At 35.2% G+C, this 13,645-nt stretch overlaps 1 protein-coding gene and 1 long non-coding RNA gene across 2 annotated transcripts in view; both read right to left on the bottom strand.

Moving 5' to 3' along the window:
• Nucleotides 1–13,645, bottom strand: part of LOC134754834 (uncharacterized) — a 151,445-nt gene that overhangs the window by 7,870 nt on the left and 129,930 nt on the right. The window lies entirely within an intron of this gene.
• LOC134754275 (glycerol kinase 3-like) overlaps nucleotides 1–13,645 on the bottom strand; it is a 31,959-nt gene that overhangs the window by 7,870 nt on the left and 10,444 nt on the right. The window contains exons 3-13 of the mRNA XM_063690538.1: nucleotides 13,062–13,218; nucleotides 11,060–11,161; nucleotides 10,507–10,724; nucleotides 9,480–9,589; nucleotides 8,862–8,967; nucleotides 7,637–7,829; nucleotides 6,962–7,139; nucleotides 6,056–6,136; nucleotides 5,335–5,459; nucleotides 4,539–4,676; nucleotides 3,897–3,983 (exon numbers count right to left, since the gene is read on the bottom strand). Coding sequence (XP_063546608.1) covers nucleotides 3,897–3,983; nucleotides 4,539–4,676; nucleotides 5,335–5,459; nucleotides 6,056–6,136; nucleotides 6,962–7,139; nucleotides 7,637–7,829; nucleotides 8,862–8,967; nucleotides 9,480–9,589; nucleotides 10,507–10,724; nucleotides 11,060–11,161; nucleotides 13,062–13,218 — 1,495 coding nt within the window. The remainder of the gene's footprint in view (nucleotides 1–3,896; nucleotides 3,984–4,538; nucleotides 4,677–5,334; nucleotides 5,460–6,055; nucleotides 6,137–6,961; nucleotides 7,140–7,636; nucleotides 7,830–8,861; nucleotides 8,968–9,479; nucleotides 9,590–10,506; nucleotides 10,725–11,059; nucleotides 11,162–13,061; nucleotides 13,219–13,645) is intronic.

Here is a 13,645-nt window from a genome sequence, read left to right as displayed (position 1 = left end):
TAAACCAGAGTTAGTTCTCATTTTTTCAATATTGTAATTTCCGATCATAATTAAAATGGCTTCATAGAGTGCAAGTGTATAGTTAAATATGTATAAATTCTATCTCAGAAGCATCAATTAAAAATAAATGTTTTTTTTTACGCTTATTAGTGTTATGGATTAATCAAATAATATAAAGTTAAATATAAATACTTATATACACAGAAAACACCCATAACTCAGAAACAAATATTTGTGATAAACACACAAATAACCCTTACGGGGATTCGAACCCGGGACTTCCTGCTTTGTAGACTAAGTTAAGAGGTCGTATAAATAAACAGTTTAAAGTTAATACTTTACTTTTGTATTACTTATGCACAATACTGTGTATAAAATAGTACAATATCGGTAAAAAAGTCTTATAAGTGCTGACTTTAAAAAAAATGAAGGCGTAGAAAAATTAAAAACGTTTTAGATAAATAATACTTTATTCAATACTCAAGTTAATAGTAGTCTTATTTTTATGTTAGTAAGAACATTAAATGATTTAAAATAATACAATCGTAGCGAAACTAGAAGCAAAATTCATATGCAACACATCATAAAGACAATACTTTGATAAACCTACTTTTTACATTTACTAATTTAGATAACAATGGTTCAAACGTAGCCTAACCTGAGATCATTCGTCTATTTCGCCTCATTTAATGATATAAAAATCATGACATAACAAAATTTAAGTACCTAAATACATTCAAAATATTCAAATTTGATTTATTTCATTGGATAAATACATTTTATACAATCTATGTATCGATTAACAATTATTAATAAAATACTGCGGTTGTTAATATTTTTTGAAAATTTGTTTAAACTCATCTATTTCGCCTCATTTAATGATATAAAAATCATCACATAAGAAAATTTAAGTACCTACATAATACATTCAAAATATTCCAATTTGATTTATTTCATTGGAAATACATTTTATACAATCTATGTATCGATTAACAATTATTAATAAAATACTGCGGTTGTTAATATTTTTCGAAAATTTGTTTAAACTCAAGCAGGTTAGGTACTGTATACGAACATTTAAATTAATATAACATGAATGCTTCTAGTTTTCTTAGTTTCACTAGCATGGGTAACAACGTTTGACAACAAAAACTGTCAAAACGAATTAACAACTATAATACAGCAAAGTAAAAAATTGTCTTTTTCAAAAACATCGTAACATTGTTTCACATAACATTTTTTTTTTTTCATTGCAATTATGCATTTTAATATAAAATGCTTTATTTATAATTTACTAGGCAAAGTACTTATACTATTTTTATGGCCTGAAAGAGATGCAGAAAAAGTTAATCAGTGATATAAATTAAGTATGCATGTTATATTTTTTATGTATAAGTAACCAATTCTCATAAAACTCAAACATAAAAGTGAAAAATAATTGTAAAAATGCAAAAATGAAAACAGACAATGTGTTTTGAGGTTTTAGCTTTTTATGCGCGGGTGTTGGAATGTGTACAGAAATGGAATAAAAAAATATAATAAAGATAATTATAATTATATGTTATTTTATATTTTTTTATATGTGATTACTGTACATAATGTTTGGTGCCATGCAATGTGTGATAAATATTTTAACTTAATGTAGTTATTTGCCGAAAGAAATATTAGGTTTATAAAAATAAATACATGAAATATAATATTTATGTAAGTATCTCATAGTTAACATAGTTAAAACTAACTTAGTCATCATTAGATTAATTAATATAGATACATATATTCTAATACTTTTTTTGTGTTTTTAGTGTATATGACTTTTTTAATTAGTTTAGTTTTGCGAGCTACATTATACAATAAATAGGTAAAGGATAATTTAGACACTATTGAAATAAAACTATGAAAACGGATTATATCGCGTATATTGAATTTATAATACATCCCGACGTTTCGAACTCTTTACAGCGTTCGTGGTCAACGGGTGACGTTTTCATAGTTTTATTTCATGAGTAACTATCGCGGTAACCGAAGACAATATTAGACACTATTATTTAAATGACTTTTGTCATATTTTATTGGCTTGTAATGTTATTGAAGGAGTTAAAATGTATATAATTATTAGTTTTGCATTTTTACAATTAAGTACCTAAAGGGACCCTACACCTCAACATTAACGTCAACTATTTATATTCCTGTTGACATTGACAAATGTAGCAAAATAATTTATAACTATATTATATTGTTTAAACAGTTTAAACTATCACCATGACCAGTACTTTCGGTCTCCATTTATTTGTCTCCTGCGTTACTATTGTACCTATATTTTTCAATACCTTTTTTAAATACTGTATAGAATTAACGAACTATTTACAAAACCAACCACAACCACTATTTTTAAAATGAGCGAGATTAGTTTACTTTACAAACTTAAGTTTTGTCTCTTGCGTTACCGGTTCCACATGCAAGGCGTATTTACGTTCCCGTATCCACATGCAAGGCGTATTTAAAGTCGAACGGTGACCTGATTGTATTTTTCATAATTGATCATGAATTGCATTTAAATATGTAATATACAAAATAAAAAAATATACGGCAGATTTAGTGCGCAGGTCCTAGTCCTAGCCAAGTCTATATGATTACAACCAACGCTATAAGCGCTATAAGAGAGCGACATGCTATGCTATTTTTAAACATATACGCCAAATTCTTCTACGTATTCGATTCACATAGAGTTCGTTACCTTGTTTACGTTTTGGCGAGCTTCGAACGGCATAGGAATTACTTATCACATATTTTTCTCATACTGAGCAATGCAAGACAACGTATACGTAGGATGTGTGAACGCCTATCTTCGATTGTAAATACTACATGCATAGGGATGGAACAATTGGCATGATGACAAATTTTGAAATCCCTTTTAATATTGTCGGTACACTTGTATTGGTTCCGAAAAACATAATATTTCAGCTATACTCATGTTTTAACACTTTTAACATAAATAAATAATAAATGAGGTTGTATATGCTGCTCAAAGAAATATGTCGTGGTGACGTCACGGTTTGGCTCGCTTCTGATTGGTGTTTCAGCCAAAATGGCGGATTGGAGGATTCTTCACTTTTATTTTATTGAAAATATTAATAATCCTAATGTTTATACTGCCGAGCCAGTTTAGAATCATATTAACATATATAATTCTTTGAAAACATTATTTCCATGATTCTTTGTTACTGTCATCGTGCCAATTGCGCGTAAAATCCCAATTTTTTTAAATATTAAATAGAAGCGAGAATTGGAAAAATATATGCCTCTAGTAGACACTATTCTTATTCCTTAGGCCTATATCTGCCTTACTCTACCAAGTTACGAGAGAGAAGTGTTAGAAAACTTATTATATATCGTCCTAAACAGCGCCGGTAGCTTCTCCAAATGCATGTGCTTCCGTAAGTTGACAGCGCTGCCCGTCAACAAAGCGGGTACAGAGTCTAGAGGTCCGAGCTCTACCGGCGCGGCCGACATTCTCCTAGGCTCCACTACGATGGGATTATGATCCCCATCGAATATGATCTCCGGGTCGTTTTCGATCATCTCTTCTATAGACTCCCAGTTGGTGGCCTTTTGCAACTTTTTTTCCGTTCTACAACACTGACAAAAACCGTAATCGCACTCTTTTTTAGCCATGAAATGCTCAGCGTCGTCTAAAATACTGCGCTCTTTCCTAGACTTATGAGGGAAGATCGAGAATTTTCTAGCTTGGTATTTAAGTAGTTCTTCAACGGTGCTACATTCCTCGTCTATTTCGAAGTCTGTGTCAGGGTTTTCGAAGAGAGAGTTTTTCCTACTGCCGGCGGAGAGAGTGTCTAGACTGTTAAGGCGGGTCATGCTAAAGTTGTGTAAGCTCTGACCTGTCATGGTGATGGACTTTTTGATGGCGGCCCAGCCGAGAGAGCGTTGCACGGCCATCTTCCACTTTGTGTACCGCGCGTCGCGATCTAGAAAAATAAGGAATATTTTTAGATACGTAATTTACTTTTAATTGATGCATTTATCATAATTGCTGTCGTTTCACACATAACACAGGGACTAAATTTAGGTATTTTAATTTACAAACTAAATATCATATATTTTCAAAGATCTAAGGGCAATCTTACAGGCCAAAATACATACAATAGATATATTTCAGTAGCATTTCGCATCTAGTCACAGTGACTATTATGAGGTCCTAGCGACTTTCATATTAATTGTCACTGTGACAGGTACGAAATGGTACGGAAATTAAATCCTATGACGGTACCTACTAATTAGGTGACGCAGCTATTGGCTTCGGTGCCCTCTAATTCGACGTACAACTTTGTCCCAAAAGTAACCCAGGGGACAAAACCCCGTAAATGAACAGTAAATACAATGTATATCATCATCGGAGGTGGCGACGTGCATGACGCGCACCTGCAACTCAAAATGTTCCGCCGGCCGGATACCGGATATTCGGCCGGCGGATCCGGTATCCGGCCAAACAACTATCCGTTGCATCTCTAGTAAATACATACCATCGTCTGTGGTAGTGGGTAGGAAGGTGTCGATGGGTGTGGCGGTGGCGCGCCACGTGTCGATGGACCACACGCCGGCCGCGTGCCCGGCCGCCACGGCGGCGCCGAGCGCGGACATGTCCCAGGATTGCGCACGCACTGTACAAAAACACTTTACACGTTAAAAACAATTATAGATTACGATTAGAGGATAAATATATTAAATATCAAAATGTTACAATATAATTTGTCTTTCAATGGTAATAATTTTATTCAATAAATGTCAACACAAAAACAATTCAATAAACTTAAGACTACAAAGCCTAGTCAAAAAGTCCCCCACGTTGAATTGCGATAGACAACCTTTGCACCAGGTCCAGGTACTCTTTCAATTATGTATACAGTATTATTTAATTCTGTTTGAAATTATTTTTATACTAAAAGTACACAAGTCAATGAGTCGGCAATAGCCGGGTCCATACTGAGAGAGCATACGCGCGAGGCAATTTCCTCGCAAACAAAACGGCCAGGCACGTCTAAAAATGACGATACAACACGCGCGCCTCGGCCGAGGCACGACTACACCGGCCGTAATGTTCATATCATAATGTTTGCCGTCGGTAACGCCTTTCGCGTCATTACTACTAAAAAAATACCTGGTTACGCATAAACGCTCTCGTATGATTGGATATTCTCTGATTCACGTGAGATTTTGTGAGCAGTAACTACATATACGGAATGGATTATGTTCAGATTATTATTTTTTTAAATTTGTCAAAACGGAATTTTTGCCAGCTGTTAAGCTATTTATACTTACACACAGGTATCCCGACGAGATCGGCCTGGAGTTGCATCAGCAAATCGTTACGAGTCATGTGTCCATCCACGTGTAGTTTTGACAGCGGCATACCGCAATCCTTGTTCATGGCTTCCAATATGTCCCTGTGGCATATTTGAACTATCAAAACTGTTTTCAAACATGGAATCAACAAACATTAAAAATCTACGCTATTTTATTTTGGTAACTCGGGAGAAAAATAAGTCAAAAATATTTTAATAAAGATATCAAAACTGTTATCAAACATGGAATCAACGAACATTTAAAATATAACTATTTTATTTTGGTAACACAGGAGAAAAATTTGTCAAAAATATTTGAATAAAGATATCAAAACTGTTATCAAACATGGAATCAACGATCATTTAAAATATAAGCTACTTTATTTTGGTAACACAGGAGAAAAATTTATCAAAAAAATATTTGAAAAAATCTAATGTTGTCTGGACATGGTTCCAATAGCGATTGTACGTTACAATAGCTTTTGTGACCACATAATAATTTTAACACAAAACTTATGAATAACCTCCGCTGGTAACCCAGGAGACGAAAAAGTTATATACGTTGACACATTACGAGAGTAGATATATGATTATAATCCAGCAATAATCAAGCGTTTTGTTAATTGGTGCCTTGATATAAGTACGAAATACCATTTAATACATAAAGAATACAATTTTTTATTTATTTATTCACTTACCTAGTTTGGAAACAAACAGCCTCCAGCGTTGCCCTTATGATGTGCTGTTTTGTGGTGAATGCCGTCAGACCGCAAATAATTCTAAAACAATAACAATACATCAATTCAATCAATAAATTGTATATACAGATATCAATCACAGTGAAGAAATCAACGATGATCAACTCTGGCCAACGTGGGATTCGAACCCACATCCTTGTAAACCTTAAAATTTAAAGTCGCTAGTGACGTCGTCACAGTTGTTATGACTAAATTCGCGTTGATTGACGGATGGTCAGCTGGCGGAATTGGTAACGCATTGGACCGGCAATCCAAGGATGTGGTTCAGGCCCCACGTTAGCTAGAGTTGATCATCGTTGATTTTTTCATTGTGATTGACATCTGTATATACAATTTATAGATTGCAATAATGTCGTACGTCCCACAATAAAAAAGATTATATTAACATTTACATCAATTCTAATCCAAATTTCATGATAGGATCTATTACGTACTCTTCTAGGATTTCATACATTATTACACTAAAGAAAAATACATGTTGCAACGTATAACTTTAGGTAAATATTCGCTTAAATAATGCTGGCACGAAGGAAACGTCCCTCGTGAAGAACACTGGGCCGGCGATCTGCTGTGTCCTTTATGAAGGCTACACTTACCCCCTAGCGTCCTTCCTCCAGTACGGCGCGTACAGCCCGCTGAAGGCCGGCACGAAGTAAACGTCCCCCGTGAAGAACATTTGGACGGCGATCTGCTCTGTGTCCTTTATGAAGGCTACACTTACCCCCTAGCGTCCTTCCTCCAGTACGGCGCGTACAGCCCGCTGAAGGCCGGCACAAAGTAAACGTCCCCCGTAAAGAACATTTGGCCGGCAATCAGCTCTGTGTCCTTTATGAAGGCTGCACTTACCCCCTAGCGTCCTTCCTCCAGTACGGCGCGTACAGCCCGCTGAAGGCCGGCACGAAGTAAACGTCCCCTGTAGAGAACACTTGGCCGGCGATATGCTCTGTGTCCTTCGCCACGTCTTTAATCAGTTTGAGGTTGTCACGGAGGAATTTCATGGCGCCTCCCGCTACAGCTATTGAGCCTGCAAAAGATAAAAGACGTAGGATAACTTCTTTAACTCATCATCTACGTGGATCATCTATTTTTTATTGTTATACCCTCGTCCTGCCCAATGTGATTTTTAAAGGACATATTCCATTTTTAGCAAGTTATAAAAGGCCTGGATAGGTTGAGGTTACACTGAAATAATTTTTTTTACTTCAAACGTGAACTAAATAGGAAAATCAACTCTATTTTCCAACTAATTTGGTTGAAATTTAAATGGCTTAAGCTGAGTATGGTGGGCAGGACGAGGCTATTGTCTCGTCAGCCAGGAGACAACAGTACAAGATTTCTCTACGTAAAAAACATATATATATAGTTTGTCGAAGGACTGTCTCATTTTAACAGAGACAGAGAAACAGAGAAAATCATACTATCTTTGTCTGACACTAGTACTAGCACCCAAAACAAAGGACTCTATTTTTGTAATTAAAAACAATTGTAAGTAGTAACATAAATACTTTGTCATTTACCAACCTTCTAATGCATATACAGGCGGTGCTTGGGGTCCCAGCCTGTAAGCGACTGTGGTAAGGAGGCCGTGTGTGGATTGCACACGACGGGACCCAGTGTTGTAGAGGAGGAAACATCCACTTCGGTAGGTGTTCTTGGCCTGACCGGCTGACAGGCAGTTTTGACCGACCAGTGCTGACTGCTGGTTACCTAATATCTGGTGAGTGAAAAGTTACTTTAAGGCCGTTCCATCGGTTTGCCGCTGTCACTGTCACATTTCGCAAGAAAGAACGGGAAAGATCATGCGCGCCAAGTGTCAATTTTGATCGAATTTTGTCGATTTTTATTTATTTTAAAAACGTTACCTTACAATATCGAAATTCGAAAGATATGAAATTACTATTTAAGTTAAGATTGTTTTTTCTTCTTTTTTTGTTTACAGTATCACATAATAAATAACCGAGCAAAGTTGGATTAGAAGTCCGAGTTAGAGGTTACTTTGGGAATTAATTGTATCGAGCGAAGTGTCATAATTCGTGTATTGTAAGCTATGTTGTTAAAGATAATATAGTCAAGAACTACATAAATTTTTTCCACGTCTACGAATATCAACGCCTCTTAGAAAAACATGATCATATAAGGAGATTTTTTGCCTTCTGGCTCAGGGAACCGCCTTAACCTCGTGACTCTCGTGAGTCTAAATGTACATATTCATTGCAATCTAATTTGAACCTTTCATGAAACAAATAAAGTAGCATTTCTTTTGTTTCACTGCGATGTGAATCAAACTAAATTCATTCCAATTTACTTATAGAACAAGATTCACATTCAAAATTGAAAAACTTTATATGGTGGGTCTTACGAGGTTTAATACAGTTTTTTCAACATTTAGCTATATTTCGAGAGGTGTTTACTGAACACATTTCAGTATTAGACGAGCCGGTATCGGCACGGCAGTCATAAGAAGAAAATGCTGGACAAAGAAACATAATTCGGCAGGTGGGATGTGGACATTAGTTATGGAAAAGTAAAAAAACTTGTAGCAATTTTTTCGACATAATATATGCTACAATATTTGGCTCGCAGAATATAATCAAACGTAAAAATATACAAGCAGATCGACCGAACGAATATATACATACGAAAACTTTCCTTTTTTTATATTCAAAATTACACTAAATAAGGACGAAAAGACAGTATAAAGTTGTGATTACTTGTGATTTGGGCTTAGATAAATATAGATACTTACTCCAGATATCCTAATTCCGTCTAAAATGGATCCGTCTTTGACCACGCCGTACACTTCGGAGCTGCTTCGTATTTGGGGTAACGAATCTCGATGGATACCGAATAACCTAGATAACGGGAGAAAACATGAATAAAATAAACAAACAATTAATGAAGAAACGAAGACATGAAAACGGAATTATAAGTGTCAATAACATATCTCTGTTCTTTCTAGGACAGTACTTTACTTAAACAATAATATTAAAAATATAAAATTTCAATACATTTAGCCTATTTTTCAAAGCATTTCATCTTCATACAATTTATAATACGATAACTATTCTAAGTTATAAATTGTATCGAAATGACCGGTGTCATGGGGACCAAAACCAAACAGTCAAAATTAACTATAGTAGGCTAACTGGCCAAATATTTGTGGTATTTTCTATAAAAAGGGACCTTATTGTCGATGGCGCTTACGCCATTATAAACGATGCTCCGATATAAATACAATGCCGCGCGACGCTGTGCGGCGTAAGCGCCATCGACAATAAGGTCCCTTTTCATAGAAAATGCCCCATTTTTTTTTATAAAACTGGCTAACGGCGAACCACGTAAGTTGAGCAAAATTGATTCTTACCTACAGAGCATAGGGTCCCAATTCAAAGTTTCCAGGTTCATCAGAAGTGTTCGCGACGCGTTGGTGACATCAGTGATGTGGAGCCCTCCACGCGGACCGCCGGTTAAATTCTGCAATAGGGTATTTTCCACGTATTGAATTTTATTCTTTGCAAATAAATACTTACTTACTTACTATAACTAAATCTAGTTAAATAGATAGAAAATGAGCAATTTATCATAACAAATTGCTCAATTTTGGAAGTTTGTAATTTGCATTTAGTAGATAAGTCTGTTAATCTATGTATATTAGGCAGTAAGCATCCCGAATAATATAAAATAATAAATTGGAAACTTTCAAAAATTATGGGTTTAATAAATAAATACATCAAAGTAAAAAAAATACGTTAATATTTTTTTAATTAGAAGAAAAGATAAAAAAATAAATTTGCAAACAAAAATTAATTCCATTAAAAAAACATACTGTATTAATCATTGGCAGTATTTTTAACATCTTGTTCGAAAATGTGCGGCAAAAATGACATCAGTCAAAAATACGAATATTATTAATGTCAAAATATTTATCAGTACGGTTTTTACTCACTATTATTTTTAGTCGCTTTTGGCGACATGTTTCGGATTCTTTGGGAATCCATCCTCAGGCACGAGTGAGAGGATGGATTCCCAAAGAATCCGAAACATGTCGCCAAAAGCGACTAAAAATAATAGTGAGTAAAAACCGTACTGATAAATATTTTGAAATATGTCTCACGATAGTTTAAGTGCGATTATTAATGTCATAAATAAAAAAGACAATTAATAAGGTCGAAGAAGGTTTCATACCATTTATTACCTAAAGAGCTAAACACATACAGGCGGCTCCAAAGTAAAAAATCGTAAATTTCTTCGTAACCGCTACACCGGTTGTTATGATACTTTGTATACTGATTCTAAATACCCTAATGCATATGTACATTTCGGCTTTGTCCAATGGCTAAGGACACTATATTTATGCCCTTGACTGTACATACGGTTGGACAAGTACATACCCATACGATCCAAGAGTCAACAGTCCCAAACATGAGCCTCTTATCCCGCCCAGCGCGCCGCACAGTCTTGGCGTTATCTTTCAGCCATCTCATCTTCAAAGCGCTAAAGTACGGACTGATCGGGAGACCAGATACACTTTTAAGGTAGTTCTTATTCTGATCCGGGACTTTGGCGAGGATCGCATCTACGGTGGCGTCTGTGCGGATGTCGTTCCATGCTGTGAAAAATTTGAAATGATTAAATTCAGGCGGGTTATCAAAGTTTTTTCTCTAACTGAAAAATATGACGAATTTATTAGATTAAAATAGTACATTGTGCAACGAGGGAAGTAAAATTTTGCTAACGAAGTATAGACTCGAGTTTGCATGTTTTATTTAAATTCCACATAACCAGGGTACAAGTGACCCAGGAGAATGTAACCATGGCATCGAGTGACAAAAAATGGAATCATCCTTATATTCTATAAATTCTTTTTTAGGTTTTTTTTTTTATTATTTTATTGAATAAGGAAACAAATTACAGGAAACAAATATTTTTGGGTTGGTGTTTTACCTATAGCGGGATGTAATGGCTCCCCCGTGAATCGGTCCCACGCTATCGTCGTCTCCCGCTGATTGGTTATGCCCAGCGCCACTATGTCATCTTTGGAGTAGCCTGAAAATAAGTAATAATAAATAATAATAAATAAATAAAAATGTTATAAGTATGCAATGTTATAACATGGTTAGTATTTTTCAAATATAAGTTGCGAAAAGTTTCCGTACAGTTTTGGAAATGGATAATTTCTTTCCCCCACACAAAAACATTAGACGGATATTTTTTGAAAACTACCTGTACGTACGTCGGGTCTCTCTCGTTAGCCAGGAGACAAAACATTTTTAAAGGTGACCCAGGATACAAAAAATATGACTACAACCTTACTAAAACTGACAAAAAAGTAGATAACAGTAGTAACATTATTCACAAAATGTGCCATTTTCAACCAAAAGGGTACTTACTGTCGCTTGTCAGTAAGGCGCTATTTCCATGTAGCTTCAATTAGAAATCAACCTTATCGACAAGCGACAATGTGGTACCTTTTTGTTGAAAACGTCACAAATATTCAAATAGGTTTATAACAATAAACTAAAAATGTACTCATAAACGCCTTTCTATTTTCATTCCACCCTAGGGAGGCGATCATAGTGATTGAGAAGCCTAGTAAGTACCTCTCGATTGAACAGTTCACATAGGTTATCTGTTTTTTTTTTTATTTTTGTGGTGCAATAATAGTTATTTACGATACAAGTGCGAAAAAGAGGAAATTCGAAACGAGTGGCGATAAATTTAAAACACGACCGAAGGGAGTGTTTTAAATCGACACGAGTTGCGAATTACCTATTCGCACGTGTATCGTACAACGTTTTACAGTACATATGGCAGTTTCAATTTTTGACATAGTTACGAAATGTGCTAATTTACGCACTAGTGCAGAAAAGTAGCACCATATATTATGTACTGTAATAGTAGATTGTTAACCAAGGGACGAAAGGCACTCATTTCTGCCGAGGTATTTTGGCGCTCGAATGCAGTGAGAGCGCCAATAGTCCGAGGCAGAAATGATGCCTTTCACCCGAGTTAAACACTCTACTTTTCATTTCGAATACGAGGAAAGTAAAATGCATGTATTTTTTTTAAAACATGACTAAGTATACATTTTTATAGTATTTCTTGAGGGTACTTTCAATTAACAATTCAGACAAAAGTATCGTTATTTATGGAATGGAGAGTCAAATATCAAAATGAAAAATTTATTACAAATCCATTTAAACTCAAATTTCAATTGCGTATCGTAAAAAAATTAAAAAAGTCGTACTTCGAACGTAAAATGCTCTAGTGCAGACACGTATCATTTTCTGCGCACCTTTTAGAACAACAATGACCCTCTTTCAGAGCATGAGAAATGAAAAGAATATTTACTTACAACAATGGGATTTATTCCGTTTGAATATATATATAAAAATATATATATTTAGTGTACCCATAGTCATAAGGTATAATTAAACATATTATTATATTATTCATGTAGAATTTTTACTTCGCTCAAAAGTAACGTTTCTTTTTTGTTTTTTCTCTCAGTGCACCCACCTTGACGCTTTTCTGTTTAGCCCTATGGTTAACTGGTAGAGAATGCCTATAATGGCATTAAGTCCGCCTGTTGTACACTTTTTATGTGCAATAAAGTTTAAATAAATAAATAAATATTGGACTGTTATTTACCGAAATAAATTTCATCTATATCAAAATCAAGATGCTTTCTATAGTCATTTCTTGGTACACCCAGTTGCTAAAGTGCATACCCACTTTACGAATGAATTCCATTCATACAGTGCAGCGGGTGTGCCCTTTTGCAGCTCGCTGTAAATAAATGACGGTGTACAATTCGGCCATACTTTGGGCATTTAAAGCATTTGCTTTTCGAACTTTTCGAAGTCATCGATTTTTTCTCTAATAGGACTATTTTTTTAAACCATGTAGACGCCAAATAAATATATTGGATGGAATTTAATGCTACCTTTCACAGCTAGTTGTTCGACGGCTTTCTCGGCACATAGTTTGATGTGGTGTATGATCTCCAAGGGATCCTGTTCGGACCATCCTTCCTGCGGCTGGACTTCGGTTTTGTCTAGTTGGTACGCGGCAAGCTCGTCTGAGCGTTCTGCCTCGTATATCTAAAAAAAATTTATAGTTTACGCGATAGATCTATCTACTAATAGATAAAAATACGTGATTGACAATAATAAGGATCTTCAGAGATTAAGAATTTAGATGGTAGTTTTTATATTAAATTCTAACACGTTTTAATCAAGTGAAAAGGCCAGGAAAAAAATCACACAAAAACTAGATTACACTCGTATTGGGCAGACTCTAACCAAAACCTTCCTAGGTTAAAGTTAAGTTGGCTCGGTAGAAAAAACCGGCCAAGTGCGAGTCGGACTCGCGTTCCAAGGGTTCCGTACATTACACAATTTAAACAATGTATTTTTTATGTGAAACGTGAGTGAAATGTCTTTAAAAAACCCGTAGGGGTGACGATCAAAAACTAAGTAATTAAGCCCGACTAACGCTTGACTGCACATTTCTAATAGGTTTTCCTGT

Source organism: Cydia strobilella, chromosome 1 (genome assembly GCF_947568885.1).
Source record: "Cydia strobilella chromosome 1, ilCydStro3.1, whole genome shotgun sequence".
NCBI lineage: Eukaryota > Metazoa > Arthropoda > Insecta > Lepidoptera > Tortricidae > Cydia > Cydia strobilella.
Note: the sequence above shows the minus strand (reverse complement) of the source record. Positions and strands in the feature narration are given on the sequence as shown.